General features: G+C 42.5%; 1 protein-coding gene across 1 annotated transcript in view; it reads left to right on the forward strand.

The window, feature by feature from the left end:
* Nucleotides 1–387: 387 nt before the first annotated feature.
* Nucleotides 388–20,016, forward strand: part of LOC112116229 (von Willebrand factor A domain-containing protein 3B) — a gene marked incomplete at its 5' end in the record, with an annotated part of 115,481 nt that continues 95,852 nt past the window's right edge. Inside the window, 4 exons of the mRNA XM_026649974.1 lie at nt 388–638; nt 2,604–2,763; nt 5,999–6,168; nt 14,167–14,291. Coding sequence (XP_026505759.1) covers nt 388–638; nt 2,604–2,763; nt 5,999–6,168; nt 14,167–14,291 — 706 coding nt within the window. The remainder of the gene's footprint in view (nt 639–2,603; nt 2,764–5,998; nt 6,169–14,166; nt 14,292–20,016) is intronic.

Consider the following 20,016-nt stretch of genomic DNA (forward strand, 5'->3'; position numbering starts at 1 on the left):
TCCAAGTGCCCCCAATATATCCATCCATCTGCTCTGCAGTCCTTTCCAACACCCAAAGCCCCCATTTCCTTTAAGTCGCTTACATTGCTCTGATCTTGTCACAAACAAGTCATGCAAACTAGCTGACACTGCCCTATGCTTGCTTAAATATTGTGGAATGCAATTAGGATAAAGTGCAGTGGCTTTTTCATTATATGTGAGTGACTCAGAGGCATTTGTCAAGTATTTGCTGCTGAAATAGTGGAAGAAAAATGGGTTGTTTCCATTGCTACCTTTGCTGGCATATCTGGCACTACAAATCAGTCATTGTAGCTTTGCTGGACTTGGGACTGCTTTGAGTTATTTGTTTCGATCTTCATTTTCATTCTCTCTTGTATTTAAATAAAGCTGACAGCCAAAAAAGAGCTAATTCTTCATTTTGTGGACTGTCTAACTGGAGCTATAGAGCTGTACAAGCAGCGAATGGAATGGGTAACCAGTGAAAGTCGGCAGATATTTGGAGTGATTCTGGAATCGTGCATCACCATTGTTCTGGACTTTGGCACTGTGTGTAGAACTGAATTTGACCTGTGCCGTGATGCGCTTTCTATGGTCCTCTCACAGCAAGTGGCCCAGCTTGACAAGTTTAACCTCATTCGGTAAGGGAAATGGTGTTTATTTTCTACTTTTTGTTAATGAGATGAAGAGAAGTACTGTGGAGTATAGATCTGTATTCTGATGATATGCTTACTGCAGTAGCAATGGTCGTTATTATTATTTGTATTATGGTAGTGCCTAAAGGATCCCACCAAGTTCAGTGCCTCATTATGTTAGGCATCGTACATCTGTACTGTTCCTTTCTCCCAATGTGTATTGTTTCATGGTAGGAAGTATTGCTATCTGCATTTTACAGGTGGGCCACTACGCCACAGAGAAAGTGATTTGCCCAGTGTCACACACTAAATCACACAGTAGCAGAGCTGAGAAATGAAACCAGATGTCTTGAGTCCCAGTCCAGTGCCTTAACAAAGCGACTGTATTCCTTTCCTAATATGAGTAAATTAATTCGTATTCAGTGACAAATAGGCCCAGGTTTTCAAATTCATGTGCATGTGCAAGCCTTTACTTATGCAAGCATATAGATGTTTGCACACACAAAACAGGATTTACATTCATGTCAGGATGGGAGTTTGTGTGCATGCAAGTCATGTGTACGCAAAGGTTTGTGAGCAATTTAATGCATACTGTTTTGAAAACTGGCTTCAGAAAGTCTACTAAAAATTAGATTGTGACTCCTAAAGTCATTTTGCCCCTGATTTATGCCATAGTTTTGATTCTAGTGCCCTGAAGTGCTTAATTCCCCACCTCCCAATACACTTGAGGTTTGAAGATCAGAAGTGAGCTTACGTGGCCTTTGAAAAACAAACACACACACTTTTTTTTAAAGATGATCTGCAAAGTTATATCAAAATTGAGGCACAGTAAAGTTAAGTATTTGCTGAATTTATCAGGCAGTGAAGGGGGATTTAGGACAAAAATACATTTTATCTTTTAAAAAAATTTGTGACCGTACAGTACTACTCTCTCAGGTTTGCTAAGAGTTCTCCGAATCATGCTTTCTGGAATGTCACAGAGACTAGAACCACCTGTTTTTTGTTTTTGTTTTTTTTCTTCTTCTTTTTTTGTATACATGCACATGCGCACATGCTTTGCACTTCTGTAGTGCCTTCAACGCAAAAATTTCAAAGCACTTTTAAAATACTGATGAACTCCACATCCCAACTCTCTGGTTTGGTAGGTAGGTAAGTATTAATCCCATTTTACAGATGACACAGTGGCTAAAAATCACTCATTAGTCACAAAGGGGGGAGGGATAGCTCAGTGGTTTGAGCATTGGCCTGCTAAACCCAGGGTTGCAAGTTCAATCCTTGAGGGGGCCATTTAGGGATCTGGGGCAAAAATCTGTCTGGGGATTGGTCCTGCTCTGAGCAGGGGGTTGGACTAGATGACCTCCTGAGGTCCCTTCCAACCCTGATATTCTATGACTCATCTAAGTCAGGGGTAAAGGGAGAAATAAAACCTTGGTTTTATGACACTCAGTCATGTGCTTTAAGTACTGGACCATGCTGTCTCCCCAGTTTTTAGAGAACATGGTCATTTGTTTTAGCTTGGCAACACTGTTAAAACTGATTATTTATTTCTTACTCTTGGAATATTTCTGTTCCCTCCCCACCACATCCCACCAGCCTGTACAGTCAGATAGGTCTTTTATATTGTTTCTTGCATGTTTCAGGGGAAATATGCTCTAGAAATTGTTCTTAAAGCAGCTATATTTCTTTAGTCATCTTAATTCTGTCTTGGAAACAACTGCCTTAGAAACTAATTTTCAAACTTGTGGTGCCTTATGAGGGTTTTATTTTGCCTCTTTATCTTATTACTAGTTTGGTTTTAGAAATGTGTATTTTAACTACTGTCCTATTAATGGAATACTACAACCTCAAGAGTTGGTGGTTGGTGGTTTATTATTATTAAAGGTCAATACAGTAGAAATATTTTGAGCTCTGCTGTTGTGTGTTGTCAGTGGCTCCTCATTACTCCTGAATAATCACTAATATTATTTTCAGCACTGCACAAGATCTTGTGAAGTGGCAACAGAAAGCCGTTCCTGTGTCTGAATATTCTGTAGAGTCTGCTGTTAAATGGCTCTGGAAGTTGGACCATATGCCAGCCATCAGCTCCACCAGCTCCACTGAGGCTCTTTTGGAAGCCATAATTGATGAGACAGTAAGTTTATACATCTCCTCTGAAGTCTCCAGTAAACCCAAGAATATCCAGTGGAGAATTGGATTGCAAGTTTTATCCTAATGAATTGTGCAGGGCTAAAGAGAGAACTTGTGGCTGTCTAGAAGGTATTTCTTTCCATTACAGTTACAACCCATATTTACCAATACCGTATGTAAATGTATCAGGTTCTGAAAGCAGAAACTTGTTTTGTTTTCCCGTGGAGCATGAAAGGTAAATATGTTCTGAAGTCATGATGGGTAAGATAAATATTTTCCCTCCAGTGTCTTCACCAGATATACTTTTCAAAATATTTTTAATGAAAATGTTAATATTAAATATTACTCCAGAAAAGGATGTCATTTTTATTCTGTATTGCTTACTGAAATATGCAAGAAAATCCAAAAATATATGTGAAGACTGTTTTAACTTAGCACTAGCTGACTCCAGGAATTCTGTAAACTCTCATGTGACATCCAAATTGTAGCCTCACCAGCTGGTTGAGCAACTCTCTTACAGTAGTAGTGCCCAAAGCATACCAAGTATTTTTGCAGTTAAATTCTGTTTATTTTTAATAGGGCCATATTACATTACTCATTAAAGGAAAGCCAAAGGATATAAAAATATATACCATAATTTTAGCCAGCCACTCCATTCCTTTGGCAGCAAAGACACATTGGGACAAACTTATTGCTGGAGAAAATTGGTACAACTCATTTAAAGCTAAATTCAATAGTAAATTTGGCCCTCTGTGTTTGGACTGAGTTATCTGTTTACACAGGGGATGTGCAGAGGGCCAGTGCAAGATTCCACTTAAGTCTTACTTTGAGAAGTTATTTTAAGTGGGATGTAAGGTGGTGCGTAGGCCTTGTGGTTCTCTACCCAGGGTGGATGAATCTTGACCCCTGTGTGATTTGATATTAAAATTAAACTGGGTGAGGAGTTAATTTGTCCAAGGGTGACATTTTCTTATGTCTGATTTTTTTTTAGCAATGTGACAATCACTGCTTTTTTGGGAAAACATTACCAATTTGCAGTATTGTCTGGCTAAAAAAAACAGGCTTATCAGGCCTTGTAGGTCCGGGTCTGAAGAGAATGTTAAAAAATCCAGCCAACTGGTAGAGAACCTCACACATATGCCTTATTATTATTTTTCAACACACTGGTGGGATAGTGCACCATCCAGGAGAGTCCTTTTGGCTGTTGGTCATCATGGAACAGAGTTTAATTACAACTATTACCTTATCAATGAAAATTCATTTAGTGTATGTTCAGTGTAGTGTAGTGTAAACTAGTGGAGTCCCCTCTTGGCTCCAGGCAAAAGCTACACCTTCATCGTAGAGTCATAAAGTGACTCACTCCTGGAGGCTGGCTTTGTTAACAAAAAAATAATTCCACATTAAACTTACAGTAGCTAAACTGTTTCCCCAGACTTGGCTGCTCCTGTGGTTTCTTTACTTAGCCTAAACCTTCATCAGGGCCAGATTAACCTTTTGTGGGCCATCATGGTGGGGTTGGTCCCCAGAGTAGGGTTGCCAACTTTCTAATGGCACAAAACTGAACACCCCTACCCTGCCCCTTCCCGAGGCCCTGTCCCCGCTTGCTCCATCCCCCCTCCCTCTGTCGCTCACTCTCCCCCACCCTTATTCACTTTCACCGGGCTGGAGCAGGGGGTTGGAGTGCGGGAGGGGGATGAGGGCTCCGGCTGGGGGTGTGAGCTCTGGGGTGGGGTCAGAAATGAAGGGTTCAGGGTGTGGGAGAGGCTCCAGGCTGGGGATGTGGGCTCTGGGTTGGGGCCGGGAATGAAGGGTTTCGGGAGGCTTAGGGCTGGGACAGGGGGTTGGGGTGTGTGTGTGCGGAGTGTGGGCTCTGGGAAGGGAGTTTGGGTGCAGGAGAGGGCTCCGGGCTGGTGCAGGAGGTTCAGGGCTCCAGGCTGGGGCTAAGAGGGGAGAGGTGGAGCGCAGGCAAGACCTCAGGGTAGAGCGCGGGGGGTGGGGCCATGGTCCAGGCACCAGTGGCCCCCCCACTTCTAGGGAGCTTCCAGCGCTTCTGCTTGGCAACCATAATTGGCACCTTCTGCATGTGGGTCCGGCGCAATGGCGCCATTGTAAACCTGGTACTGTCCTTCACCTCAGGCATAGCTACTCCCTAGGGCTCCTTTCCTCAGGACGTACCTGTCTCAAATCCTAGGTCACTCTCCCAGAGGGCTAGTCGTCACTCCCTTACACTCAAGGTGGAATCTAATGAATCACACCTTCCCCTGTGAGTCAGCAGTATTTAACCTGCAGTTCCCAACACCTACTAACTGTGTGGGGTAGCTGGAGAATCCTGTCTCCTCTGTGCATGCAGAGAAAGTTGGGGTAAAAATGCCCATGTGTCAGTCTATTAGCTCATCAGGGATTCAGGGGACTAAGATGAAGATCCATTAAGGTTGTGTCTATACTTTGAGCTGTGGCTGTAATTCCTAGTTCAAGAGACATACCTGTGCTAGCTCTGATTGAGCTAGCATGCTAAAAATAGTGTAGCCTTGGCAGTACAAGTGGTGGGACAGGCTTTCCACCCAACTACATATAGCAGTCCAAGATGCTAGGTATCTACTTGGGGCGGCTAGCCTCCTGTTGCTTTGCTGCTGAGGCTACACTCTATTTTTAGCACGCTAACTCAACCAGAGCTAGCACGGGTATGTCTCCTTGAACTGGGAATTACAGCCCCCGCTCAAAGTGTACACATACCCTTTAGAAGGCAAAAATTGAAACACTCACTGGGTCTAATGGAGGATTGAATCTGCTTTACTGTAGGACTGTACCTCACAGGAGAATGAAGGCATGGACGTGATTCCTTAATACCTTCAAGGTTCCTTAATACCTTCTCAGGCTCAACCAGTTTTATCTTCTCTTATTTTCCTTAGTGGGTGCTCCAGAGCTCCCTACTGTGTATGTGGAGAGTGGCTTCTTTTAAAAGTGATCATTTATCAATACTTACACAGTGCTTGAGGTACTGCAGTTATTGCCATATTCTGTCTCAGATACTGGGCTGTGATAGCTGTGGGACTGATTCTCCTGTCACTTCAACCAGTTTTATGTTAGTGTAACTCCACTGAGTAATGAGTCAACTCTACTGATTTTTCTTTCCTCATGTCAGCATAACGCATTGCTAGAGTAAATCCAAAGCAGCTATATGCAAAATAAGTCTTCCTATTGTTTTCTGTTTAATAATATGCATAATGTATCTACCATAGGTTGAAGCTGTTTATTACTTTACTGTGGGTGATCTTCCAAAGGACATGAAGCAGCTACTCTTGCAGAAGGTTTCTAACAGCCCGTACCCAATCCACACAGTATCTTTTAATGCAAAGGAGGAAGAAACCATTCTTTTCCTAAAGGAGCCGAGCCAACTGACTTCTGGAAGGTATGGGGAATACTACTACTACTGCTACATGATTTCAGTACTTTTGAAGGACTATACAGATAGAAACATGTGAATCCTTACACCATACCTGGGAGATAAGTGAGTATTATTCCCATTTTACTGATGATAAACCTGAGACAAAGAGGTTAAGTAATTTTCTTAAGGTCACAGAGGAAATTGTTGTAAGAGCTGGGATTAAAACTCAGGAGTTCCTGTGCTCAGACCAAACTTCCCTCCACACACGTGCTCACGGTCTCTCTCTTTAAGTCAGCTTACTATGTAAATGAGAAACAATCTGTCAGCTCCACCTATTCTTGGGCCTGCAGAAAAAAAAGTGCAAGGAAAAGAGATGGACACAAAAATATGCTGAAACAGATGATTGATTGCTTTATATACTGTATTGCAGTAATACTTGTGGGCAACAATAAGGAATTCAGAACCCTGTTGTATTCGGTATTGTACAAACACACAGTAAAAAGACAGCCTCTGTCCCAGATAATTCACAGTTAAAGTTGTGACAAGACTCAGCAGGTGGATGAGACAATGAAATGGGTGAAGTGGGGTTGGAGGAGGAGGTAACCATAAAGCAAACATCTTACTGACTTAATTACAATTTATAGCTTTATGCAGAGGCTGCAATGTTTATAGTTAGCAGTCGTGCTAGAGATGTGTTGGAAAACTAATACCGCAAAATACAAACTGTCCAATAAGTTCTTGGAATGTACCAGGGACCATTTCTTGTTTCACAAGGTGGAGGAAGTAACCAGGAGGACAGTCATTGTAAACTTGATTCCAACTAAAAGGGAGGAATTGGCTGCTAATCTGAAGGTTAAGGGCAATTTTGGGTGAAAGCGATCATGAAATGATCGATTTCATGATTCTAAGAAAAGGAAGGAGTGAGAGCAGCAGGATAAGGACAATAGACTTTTTTAAAAAAGCAGACTTTAACAAACCCTGGGAATTGGTAGGTAAGGTCCTATGGGAAGAAAATTTAAGGGAAAAAGTCGTTCAGGAGAGCTTGCAGCAATGCTTAAATTATAGGAGAAAAGTTGCGTGCCCCTGAATGTCAAGTGGCTTGCTTTCATTTAAACCGTAGTGAGAAGTAAGGGGGCTGTAAGACAGAAGTGAGGTATCCCCTAAAAGTAGTAAGGGGTCCCATTCCCCCAAGCTACCCTGTAATTCCAGCACTGGCTGGCAGTTTCTCAAAGAGATAATATTAAAGGTGCATCAGCAAACTATCCTGTTGCAAAAGAAACACAGGAAAAATAGTAAGATGCCAAAATCGCTCCCTGAGGAGCTCTTGAATAATCTGAAAATCAAAAAGGAATCCTCAAAAAGTGGAAACGTGGACAAATAGCTAAGGATGAGTACAAAAGAATAGCACAGGCATGTAGGGACAAAATCATAAAGGCTAAACCACAAAATGAGCAGAACATTGGCAAGTCGTAATAACGTTTGTGTCCCATACTGAAAATGTCCAACCCACAAGGTTATACGGTGTTTGCCTTCTCCAGCTTTTGCAATCTTGGCTTGACCTTGTCCCCATTGCCTCATCTGTAATGTGTTGTTTTGGATTTCTTCATCCAAGGTGAACCCACATGCTGTACATCACAACAACATAAATAGGTACCATGCCTCTTGGAACAACATGAGGTATCCGGGGCTTTCCAGACTCCCCCACCCGTCCTTACCAGTATCTGAGGATGAGTGACATGTTCTTTTAAGATGTCACCTGCCAGGGTAGGTTCCAACATACCTACGAACTGGATGCTATACACTGTTAATGCTTTACTTAGTCCTGTGGCCACTGGTATTGCTAGTACTATAGGAAAGATCCATGTCTTATTAAGCGTGCACTTTTTCTCAGCATAGAAGATCCTTGAGTAGCACCTTATTTATCAACAACCCAGGCACTTCCCCACCTTGAATTTCCTTTAGTTCTACCTGTAGCTCCTATATTAGGAAGCTGCCATACCACAAACAGGTAATCACCTTTGATACATTAGGATGGTTCATGATTTTTTGCATTTCATTGAGTGCTGCTTCCACTTCCCTAAACAACTGTCCTGTTATTCTAGCATCCTGAAACCCTTTAAATCCTCCCCTATATCCTCATTCTGTTGTTTATTTAACTTTTTAACAGGCTTCGTAATTGAACTCATTTTCTGATTTTCTTCCCACAATACTCTGATATGCATATGATTCCATGCTGATGTTTCCAATGCCTCAACTCCTTGTACTATTCCTGTATCTCTTTTATCTCTTTCTCCCTGACTCTTTCCCTCCTCAGGCCTCCAAATTTCCTCCAATTCCACCCCATCCATTGATTGTCTGAAATTTTGCACCACATTTACTACCATTTGCATATAGAAGCACACAAATTTTGCATGACAGAGCTGCTGTGGGAATGTAAAATTGGTTAAATTCAATACTACGGGTATCATTTGGTACTGTACATTATTATACATAATCTGATATTCACAATTTATAATTAGTCCATTGTCAGGTCCTGCTTCCATTTCTGGGCATGGTTCATCATGCTTCAATTCTGGAATAGGAAGCATTGTTACACCAGTATGTTCAGAAGCAGTGATGGTACTCTGCCAGTTCTTAGTCACATTCAGAGAGAACCTCAAAGCCTCAGTCACTTTCCTGGCATGGTAGGTGGACTCCTGGGCAGAAGTTCTTTCGATGATCTGCTAGAGTAACTGTAATATTTCCCGCATGTGTTAACTGCATGCTATAACTGGTTAGGTTAGCCATTACCATCCAATTTAAACACATGGTCCCCTTTGGGTCCCGTAGTCCAAGTCCCAGCTCCTGAGAGTTGCTTGTGCTGCAGGATCTTCCACCTTGGCTGCAGTTCAGTCTGTACCAGAGCTTTGTAGGCTTTCCTGCATGATTACCTGGAAACCGTAAGGCTAGGGTGACTTTCTCCACCTTGTGCACTGTCACCACCTTGTTCCTCTGCTGTATCATTAATACCATGGACCCCAATGCAGTGAACCCCACGGTGATCAACACCTGAAAAAGAAAACAATTACGGTCACTTCCTCTTTTTATATCAATAGATTCCTTCTGTCCTTCCCTCTGTGTGGTTTCATCTGCATAGCATACAACCATTGTTTCACCACCCCTTTTTCATCCTTTTCCTGGACCAGCGGTATGGATGGACTAGCCTTGTCCATTACATAGCAGGGACTCTCCCAACTGGCTTTTGGAAATGGCCTTTTATTTGAGACATACTGCACAAGGAACTGATCTCCCACTTCAAATGCCTTGCCAGAGGCTTGGTCATCAATTATCTTTTCATTTTTTTTGTTGGGCCTCTCCTAGGCTTCTTGCCACCATCTTGTGTACCTCTTGTATATGCCGTACCAATTCCTTGAGCTGCTGCTCTGTTACACTGCATTATGTCCATCACTGGGGTAATGAATATCTCATCTCCCTTCTAGTCATAGTCTCAAAAGGGGTAACCCACATAGCCTTCGCCATGCTTCCCCTTATGACCTTTAAAACAAGGTGTAGTTTAACATCCCAGTCTTTCCCTGAGCCGCTTACCACCTCTTCAGCGTTGTTTTTAATCAGTCTGGTTGGCTCGTTCCACAGTCCTGAACTCTGTGGGTGGCATGGTATATGGAATTTCTGATCATGTTGTAGTATCTCACAAACCTTCCTAGTCACTTTTCCCATGAATGCTGGACCATTATCACTATCCATAGCCTGAGGAAGACCCCACCTAGAGAATACCTGCTCTGTTAGCACCTGAGCTGTGGTGATGGCTGTACAGTGTTGAGTCAGAATAGCTTCTATACGCCTAGTAAAAGCATCTACAATTACCAAAAAGCATTTATTTTCTCTAGCAGTTGTAGTTGTTGGCCTCCATTGCACAGTAAACACTCGCTCTTTAGTGCTAAGTTAATTTAAATGTCCACCTTTTGTGTGTCTATTCTCATGAACTCCTCACTTAATCCAACCAGGACCTCCCCTGATTTTCAAGCCACAAGTAGTCCATCCCTGTCTTTTTAGTTCCCATTCATATAATACACCAGTTCCCCCACCTAATGATTTTAAGGTGTCTTGTATTTCCTCATTTTCCTTTTGTAGAGCCTGTAGATCAAAATCTTTTCTCTCTCTCTGTTTCACGGCCCTAGTTGTCACTGCCTCTACCCCAGCGGTGGCCGTCTCTCCTGGCCATATAAATCCACTTTTGGCTGCTTCCTTTACTGCCCTATCTGCTTCATCATTCCATATTTTAATTTCTCCACTCTTGGCTTGTGCCTTATCCTTCATTACCCAGACCTCCATCAATCCCTTGTCTTGTTCATCTGATCCAACCACTTTCACAAGCCTGCATGCTTAATGCTCCTGCCATCACTCTTCTTCCATTCATTTTTTTTTGTATCGAATGGAAGAAAAGCAGTAAGTGCATTACACACAAAACTCAAATCAGACACCAGCACTCCCCATCTTCAGGCCTTTTATAGCCTGAACGAGTGCAGCAATATCAGCATATTGAGCTGAGGGAGTCTGTCTTGAAAAGAGGTCTTGTTGGTCCTCTCCTGCATAAATTAAGGCTAAACCAGTAACTGGCTTTCCTGCCACATAGTAGGAGGATGTAAATGGGGAGTAATCCCCAATGTCATCAGAACCCAGAGCAGCAGCAGTCTTTGGTAGAAAAATCCCAGTCAGATTGTTTCCTGTTTCAGGGCTTGGCACACACTCATCACATTCTCCTGTGATTGTAAGCCTGTCTGGGGGTGGGGGTTGGGGGGCTGGATTATGCAGTTGGTCTCCCTCTATGTTGTCCCCCAAGAGTGGGGGACATTCTAGTGCTGGACTTTCCTGTCCTTAATCTTTCCTTTTGCTAAAAATACTAGAGGGGCATGAACTGAACACACACTAACCTTGCTTCCACCCATAATATAACAAAATTTCTGGAGAGGCCAACAATAATTCATAGCCCATATGGATTTTTCAAGAATAAATTTTACCAAACCAACCTAATTTCCTTCTTTGATAGGGTTACTGGCCTAGTGGATATGGGGGAAGCAGCAGACATGATATAGTTTGATTTTAGGAAGGCTTTTGACTCAGTCCCACCTGGCATTCTCCTAAGCAAACTAGAGAAATGTGTTCTGAGGAAATTACTATAAAGTGGGTGAAAAACTGGTTGGAAGACCAGACTCAGAGTAGTTATCAGTGGTTGGCTGTCAAACTGGGAGGAAATATCTAAAGGAGTGCCCAAGGTGTCTGTCATGGGTGCCCGGTACTATTCAGTATTTTGATTAGTGACTTGGATAATGGAGAGGAGAGTGTGCTTACAATATTTTTGGAAGACACCAGGCTGGAAGGGGTTTTTAGCACCTTGGAAGACAGGATTAGAATTCAAAACGACCTTGATAAAGTGGAGAAATGATCTGAAATTAACAAGATAAAATCTATTAAAGACAAATGCAAAGTACTACACTTAGGAAAAATTTAAATGCGGAGCTACAAAATGGGGAATAATTGGCTAGGTAGTAGTACTACAGAAAAGGATCTGGGGATTATAGTGGATCACAAATTGCATATGAGCCAACAATATGATGCAGTTGCGAAAAAGGCTAATATTCTGGGGTTTATTAACAGGAGTGTCATATGTAAGATACGGGAGGGAGGTAATTGTCCCACTCTGTTCAGCACTGGTGAGGCCTCAGCTGGAGTACTGTGTCTAGTTCTGGGCATTGCACTTCAAGAAAGATGTGGACAAACTGGAGAGAGTCCAGAGGAGATTAACAAAAATGATAAAAGGTTTAGAAAACCTGTCTTGTGAGAAAAGGTTAAAAAAATGGGCATGTTTAGTCTTGAGGAAAGAAGACTGAGGAGGGACCTGATAACGGTCTTCAAATATGTTAAGGGCTGTTTAAAAGAGGACAGTGATCAATTGTTCTCTGTGTCCCTTGAAGGTAGGGCAAGAAGTAATCAGTTTAATCAGCAGCAAAGGAGATTGAGGTTAGATACTAGGAAAAACTTTCTAACTGTAAAGATAGTCAAGTTTTGGACTAGGCTTCCGAAGAAGGTTGTGGAGTCCCCATCACTGGACATTTTTAAGAACAGGTTGGACAAACACCTGTCAGGGATTGTCTAGGAATACGTAGTCCTGCCTCAGTACAGAGGGCTGGCTAGATGACTTGTAACACACAAAAGGAAGTGTCAGAACTGCTGCAATGTTACCTAATTTAAGGCAGGTCTTGGGACAACAAGAAGCAGAGGTGATGTTATCCATCAGCCCTTATAGAGGGGAGTTTCCGCACTGTACCATGCCTCCCCAGAGTCTGCTTTGTCCCTGCTGGATACATGGGAGGGAGGCAACCTGCCCCGTCCTTCTGGGGAGCAGTTAGGTGACCAGCTCCACAGGGAGAAGAGGCAGGTATCAGCCTTCAGACACTGGGCAGGGTTTTCCCCCCAGCTGACTGAGGTTGAATGTATTCCCTTGGGTGGAGAAGGTGGAGGAGGGCCCATTGGGTGGGCAATGGCAGTGACATGCAGATTGGCTGTGTCCTGAACAGTGGCCGTAGGTTTAGGGAGAAGGGTGATGGTGGGGGGAGGAGGGTGGAAACTAAGGAGTTGTATATATTTATATTACGTTAATTTAGTTGTTATTTATCTATTTCTGTTTGTCTGTCTTATCTTTTTTTTTAGGTCGTAACCTCTTAGGGGCAAGGTCTGCTCTGTTTTGGTACAGTGACTAGGCTGATGGGTCCTCAAACCTGATTTGGGCTTCTAGACACAACCATAATCCAAATAAATAATAATAATTAGGGGCATGGTGGCAGTCCCTCCTCAGGAATGCCATCTTGTGGAGGCTCTGCAGAGCTGTGGTAGTGGCACTGGGGAGCTGGGCAGAATCGTTCTATGTGGTATGATCCCTCCTGAGCCCTAAATAATTCTGCAGATGTCTAGTGTGAATGTTAATGCTCAGTGGACCAGCAATAACACCTTGCAGCTGGGTAGCGGTGCACAGATGCAGGGCAGGCAGCTGGGTAGCTGGCTGTGCAACCAGAAGGGAGCCTGGAGGAAAGTGTAGGCCTAGCTGTTCCACAGCTGTAGTCAGGGATCCATCGGATCCCCATGGTTAGTGCCTTTGTTTCTTGTACATCCCTGTTTTGGGAAGGCCTGTTTCTTTCCCTTTCTGCGAGGCCTGCATTAATCAGATGTTACGGCTCAAGTACCATGGAAATACACCCTCAATGTGTTTGGAATAACTTGTCTCATCCTGTGGAATATTTTCAGGTGGATGTTTGAGCTCTGCCTGTCTCTCTGGCTTGTATATCAGTAGTTCAATAAAGGCACTTGTGGGGCTCTGAACTTACAGGATGCCCTGATTAAAAAGACTCCAGGGTTGTCTTGGACTCTTCAGCAAATATTCCTGATCAGCATGCAACATCAGTTAAGAGCTAATAGTATGCTTGATGCATTGAAATAGGTAAGGAAATGATTCAGAACATTTATGCTAGTGTCTTCATATTGAAGAATGGTATTCCCTCTTCTGAAGTACCCCAATTTCTGGCCTCTTCACCGTATGAATATACAGTAACAGAAATCAATGAGTTCTTCAGAAGGGCAACAAGGATGCTCAGAGGTACATAATGAAGGGATAAACTAGGGCTGTATTTACATAATTTACTTAGGCCAGGTCTACACTACCGCGGTAGTTCGACGGCTGGCAATCGAACTTCCGGGTTCGATTTATCGCATCTGGTCTGGACGCGATAAGTCGAACCAGGAAGTGCTCGCCGTCGACTGCGGTACTCCACCTCAGCGAGAGGAGTACCGCGGAGTCGACGGGGGAGCCTGCCTGCCGCGTGTGGACCGCATCTGAACCGCGGTAAATTCGAACTAAGGTATGTCGACTTCAGCTACGTTATTCACGTAGCTGAAGTTGCGTACCTTAGATCGAATTGGGGTGTTAGTGTAGACCAGGCCTTAGAGATGAAAACCCTTTTTATATTACAGATTCCATGCGTTTGCTGAGAGAACTGACTACATAGATATCATTGGACCTATACCAAAGAGTGAAGACGATGGAGAAAGTCTAGCCACCCAGAATTCAAGAAAATTGAAAGGAAAGGCGCCTTTAGGTAAAAATAATAAAAGCATGTTCTTTCTTAAAACCTTCAGAATAACAGTGTAATTTAGGAAATGTAGCCAAGTGTTAATAAACATAGGCGTGAGCAGTGCTCCCACTTCACCATCTGGGAGAGGGGGCAGGACAAATGGCTGGCCTCTGGGTGGGAAAGGGTGGATACCATGTACGTGGTCAGAGGGGGAAGGAAGAAGTTGAGAAATGGACAGAGCTTTGTGTGTATGAGAGAGATACACAGAAAAGAACAAGATCGTTTTGTTTGGAAAGAGGGAAGGGTGTTGCTGTATATATGCTAGGGGTGTGGTGGGAGCATTTCAGTAGATGTTGCATATCTGAAATTACTTCTATGCCACTGTTTCTAAAGATGAATGATGAGTAGCTTTAATTACCTAAAAGTGCAGTAATCTCTTTGAAATGCATTGTGTGGTATCTCTTATTGCTATTATGGACTAGAATTTACAAGTTAAAAAGGAAGACAATTAGCCTTGTGCAATTACTAAGCATTATAGCCATGGTTATGACATCACTGACAACCAATCAGAAAACTCCAGTTGTGTCTAGATTCTAAATCCTTTCAGAGCAGAAAATGTATTGCCGTGATTACTCTTTTCTTCCATGTCTGATGTCTCTTGTTTCAGGGTGCCTTCTTGAATGATGCAGAGGGCAATAATAATAAAAATGCTGATTAGCCTCTAATGTGTTTTGAAAGTGTTTCTTGCATATGTGGAATAAACTACAAAAGGAAAGAATTGGAAACTGAGGCCATGTCTACACCAGCGAGCTTACAGCGGCACAGCTGTACTGATGCAGCTGCGCTGCTGTAAGATTGCTTGTGTAGCCGCTCTGTGTCGATAGGAGAGAGCTCTCCTGTTGACATAATAAAACCACCTCCATGTACGGCAGTAGCTATATTGGTAGGAGAAGTTGTACCGCCTGGCCACGCCTCCGCCTAGGAGCCAGAGGACATGTCACCACTCCCCCCACACCCTCCCACACCCTAACTGCCTCCCGGAGCCTGCACCCCAACCCCCTGCACCCTCAGCCAGAACCCTCACCCCCTCCCACACCCCAACCCCCACCTCAGTTTGGAACCCCTTCCTGCACCCTGAACCCCTCATTTCTGGCCGCACCCTGGAGCCCGCATCCCCAGCCAGAGCCCATACCCCCTCCCACACCGCAATCCCCTGCCTCAACCCAGAGCCCCCTCCAACACTCTGAACCCCGCATTTCTGGCCGCACCCTGGAGCCCGCACTCCCAGCTAGAGCCCTCACCTCCTCCCGCACCCCAGACCCCTGCCCCAGCCCAGTGAAAATGAGGAGTGAGTGAGGGTGCGGGAGGGGGGATGGAGTGAGTAGGGGCGGGGTCTCAGAGAAAGGACGGGGCAGGCTGGGGCCTTGAGGAAGGGGTGGGGCAGGGAGTGGGGCAAAGGTGTTCAGTTTCGTGCAATTAGAAAGTTGGAAACCCTGTCCAAACCCCACTTCCTATTCTATGGAGAGAACCCCCATGGAGCCCTGCTCCATGGTAGTGCATCGGCTGCAGAATTCACTTGCATAGCATCCCACTGGCCTTCCCCCCGGTGGAAAGGAGATCAGGATTTGCTTCTCTGTTATCTAACATTCCAGGTATGCAGGCAAATACATCTCCAGTGCTACCCTGTGTACCTAATTTTTGAAGTGCTGCCTTTAAACAGCAGCACTTTAAAGAATGCTACTGTATTCTACTGCCACACAGTGGCGGAGGCAGGGTTCTGCAGGAAGAAGTTAAATTCCCCATCTTGGTTTGTATGCAAAATAAGTCTGAGCAACTTAAAATGTCTAATTTTCTTGCATTTGTCTGTTCTCCCTTTGTAAAGCCTGATCTGAGTCAAATGATCACAGAATTAATTAATATTCCAGTCTCTTCTGTAAATTAATTTTCTTCCTTTTCTTTTTTTTGCGGTTTTTTGGACTTTTAGAAATTTGGTGCTGGTTTTCCGTTTTTTTGTTTTGCTTTGTTTAGTTTGCTGGTGGTTGTAAGCTAGTTTGGTATCTTGGTTGTGAATCAGATGGGGTTGGAGTAGTTTTTGAAGCAGGCTACAGCTGCTGGGAGGTAAGACTGGAACAGATTGATTTTGTGTGTGTGTGTGTGTGTGTGTGTGAGGATGTTCAGCAATTGGGAGGTGGAAAGGGATGCTTGTTGGGGTGTTGTATGTTAGTTGTAGTTTGTGTGTATATACACCCACACCCACACCCACCCACCCACCCACCCACCCACACACACTTTGATTCAGTACAGCAAAGTGGGTATACATTCTACCAAGTTAAAATGCTCCATTCGCAATTTAAAATTTTAGTTATTATTTCTTGGTCTTTTTCAGCCTTTTAGCTATCACTACTTTAGATTGCAAGCTCTCCAGGCAGGAAATCCATCTTTATTTGTATTGTGAAGTACATAACTGGTACTATAATAAGTAGTACATATTTAGTAAAAGGTTTTAAACGTCTGGAACCCAATTCTAAAATTCTGTTAATAATTTTGAAACATTACTCATTGTAAGGGTTTGAACACAGTTAAATAACTATTTTACCCTTCTAACATTGAGTCAGTCATACAATTTTAAATGTTAGCTAGGCACAAAATAGGAGCTTATTGTGTAAAGGAAATAAGGGGCTTGATTTACCACTGTGTTACTCTTGCTTAATGCTGGTGTAATTCTGCTGAAATCAGTGGAGTTACATAGGCACAAAATTAGTGCAACATGGTGCTGAATCAGGCAGAAGAAAACAAACTTTAAGCTCAACTTTCATTCTTGCTGCTAGTGGAGAGTAAATATAAAAGCTTTAGGCATATTTATCCAGTGTATTGCCTGTTTCCATTGTAACCCCACTGGACATCACTGAGTTCTTTTCCCTTTATGAAATGGAACTGTTGAGTTCTTCAGGTAGATCCAAGGAGACAGTTAAACTGACAAGCTGTTTGGCTGGAGTGGATCAGTGCTTGATTTCCCTCGAAGTAGAGATACTACATCCATGCTCGAAAATTAGGTAATTGCAATAAAAGTGGGCACCAGCAGCAGTGCTGTTGAGGGCTGTTAATATTTAGTGGAAAAATGAATATTAAGACACGGTCAACAGGAGAGCCAGCATCGGAGAGGGGGGCAGGAGAAAGGAAGGATGAGGAGTAGGACAGTATGATTGAGATCACTTGGGACACTGTGCATATAAAGGATATTGATGTTTATATTTTTATATTTGTGTGTGTGTGGGGGGGATTCTTGGGGGATCTCAAGGAGCAGTTTTTCTCTCCTGTGGCTTCTCAGGTGGAGGAAGATGACTGTGTGTGTGATGATGTGCTGGATGTAGTGGGTGGGGCAGAAAAACGGGGGAGACGAACCCTTCAGTTGGAGAAAAAGGAGTTGCTGAGGATGATGCTGGAGCAATCTCTGGAGAGATTGGCCTGCTGTGGGGGACTAGACCCCAGGTAGGACCTGCTTTGACATCTTGTCCTTGGTCTTGTAAATCCTGGTTGTTACCTGGGTAAAAAAATATTGTGTTGCTTGACTGTAGTAAAATGCATTTATCATCTAAAGGATTTGTCACCAAATACCTCTGCTATCAAACGGGTATGGTATTTGATTTCACAATGCTGTGACATAAAAGAAAGTGAAAAATGTCAATAAATGTTTTATTGTGTAATATTGAATTCAATACATGTCCCATACTGGATACATTATCAGTACATACAGTAAGTTTTCAAAACATATAAATTAGAAAGACCTGGAGAAACCAGCAGAACATTTACAATGCTTCTATTTTTCAACTTTTCAACAGAAACATTTAAAACCTTCACAAAATTGAAACCCTTTTAGTAGGAGATGATGATTTGGGAAGGAAATATTTTTTTCTGAATTGCATTTGTCAGCACAACCTTATGTTCAATACCTCGATAATACATATATGATTGATTTATATTTGGTGGTTTTACTTCCACATCACTGTAGCTGGTACATGTTCAATGGCCTGGTAGTTGTAATTTATTTGATTTTATATAAATTGCAAATTTCTAGTGTATTTATGTTCTTATATAACTCTGCTACAGTTTTGCCAATTGTCATGTTTTAAGCGTGGTGTTTCTTAAAATGAAACTGAATCAAGTGTTTTGGTCAGAATATTTTTCTTGATCTTCTAAGGTCAATGAGAAACTTATACTTTTATTCTTCCTTTTCAGTTTTATGCTGTGGAATGTTCCATTTTGCTTGAACTTTTTATGATTTTGGAGAGATTGATTTTCATGTTAACTTGTATTGGCTAAAACAGAACTCTTGAAATACAAGAAGATACCAGGAGATGGCAGTGTACAATAACACATTATAAAAGATTATGTGGAAAATTAACTGCATTTCACATTTAAAACTGTGTTGATGTATTTAAAAAATATATATGTATTGTTCATTTAAGGCAATTCTACGATGTTTATTGAACAGGCAAAGTGAGCGGGTTTTGTTTGGTGTAGGTTAACTGATGGTTTATTTTAGTAGAGATATATTGAGTATATTATCAAGTATGGCATATCCTGTAATTGTTTTGGGTACACTGGATTGCATCAACAGATGTTAAGATATAGTTGGACTAATTCAGTGTTGTAATAGGTAAATCAGCATTTAGGCTACTAATCTGGTTTTACAGAAAGGAGCACTTATGATTCAATCCTTTTACATCTCGTATTGTTCTATTATGCCATTCTTCCTTCTGATCCATATTACAGTATTAAGTTCTCATAGACCACGCTACCTAATTTATTCACAGCATTGTGTAGACTTCTTGAAACAGAAGTACATGCCGTCTCTATTTTTCAGCTTTGAACTTGCAGCTTTTGTATACTTTAATTCTATTAAAGACCAATTTTAAACTTTTAATCAAGGGCAAAGTATCTCTTGAATTTTTAAAATGGTCTTAGATCTACTCTAACTTTGGGGTTTGCACTGAATAATCTATTTCATTCACACCTGTCTGCCTAATTGAAACCAATTTTACAAATTATTTAGGTGTCATTAGTATCATTAAGGTTTTGGTTAGTTGTAGCAGGAGGGCAAATGTATATTGCTAAAATCACATCACTTATACTTAAGGGACTGCTAAAGTTACAAGTACATCTGCTCAGTAGTTGTAGGAATTTGAAGCAACTGAAAATGTCAGCTTTTCTAGATTTCAGGGTTGGGCTTTCTCATGCAAAGGCCAGTTTTAATTAAAAAAAAAAAAGAACAGAGGGCTGGATTTCCCGCTTCTGCATTAAAATACATAGGGGAATTCTATGAGAATTTCCTTGTGGAGTTTCCCATGCTGGGAAGGAGGATTTGCCCTTCACCATGGGACAGACTATAACCAAAACCCACCACCCCAAACCCAGGAGGCTGTGTTACCTCTGTTTTAGGGCCCAGACCCCTAAGCCCAGGCAACGCATCTCAAGTGAAGCTTCGTTGCTGGTGCCTCTCTGCTCATGTATATTCCTTGAACCCATTTTAGAGAGGAGTTCCCACTGCAAAGGGACCTGTCATAACTATAAAGGGAAGGGTAACAGCTCTCTGTGTACAGAGACTCCAAATCCTTTTACCTGTAAAGGGTTAAGAAGCTCGGGTAACCTGGCTGACACCTGACCCCAAGGACCAATAAGGAGACAAGATACTTTCAAATCTTGGGGGGGAAAGGCTTTTGTGTGTGCTCTTTGTTTTAAGGGGTGGTTC

Source organism: Terrapene carolina, unplaced genomic scaffold (assembly GCF_002925995.2).
Source record: "Terrapene carolina triunguis isolate 2854851 unplaced genomic scaffold, T_m_triunguis-2.0 Scaffold23, whole genome shotgun sequence".
Taxonomy (NCBI): Eukaryota; Metazoa; Chordata; order Testudines; family Emydidae; genus Terrapene; species Terrapene triunguis.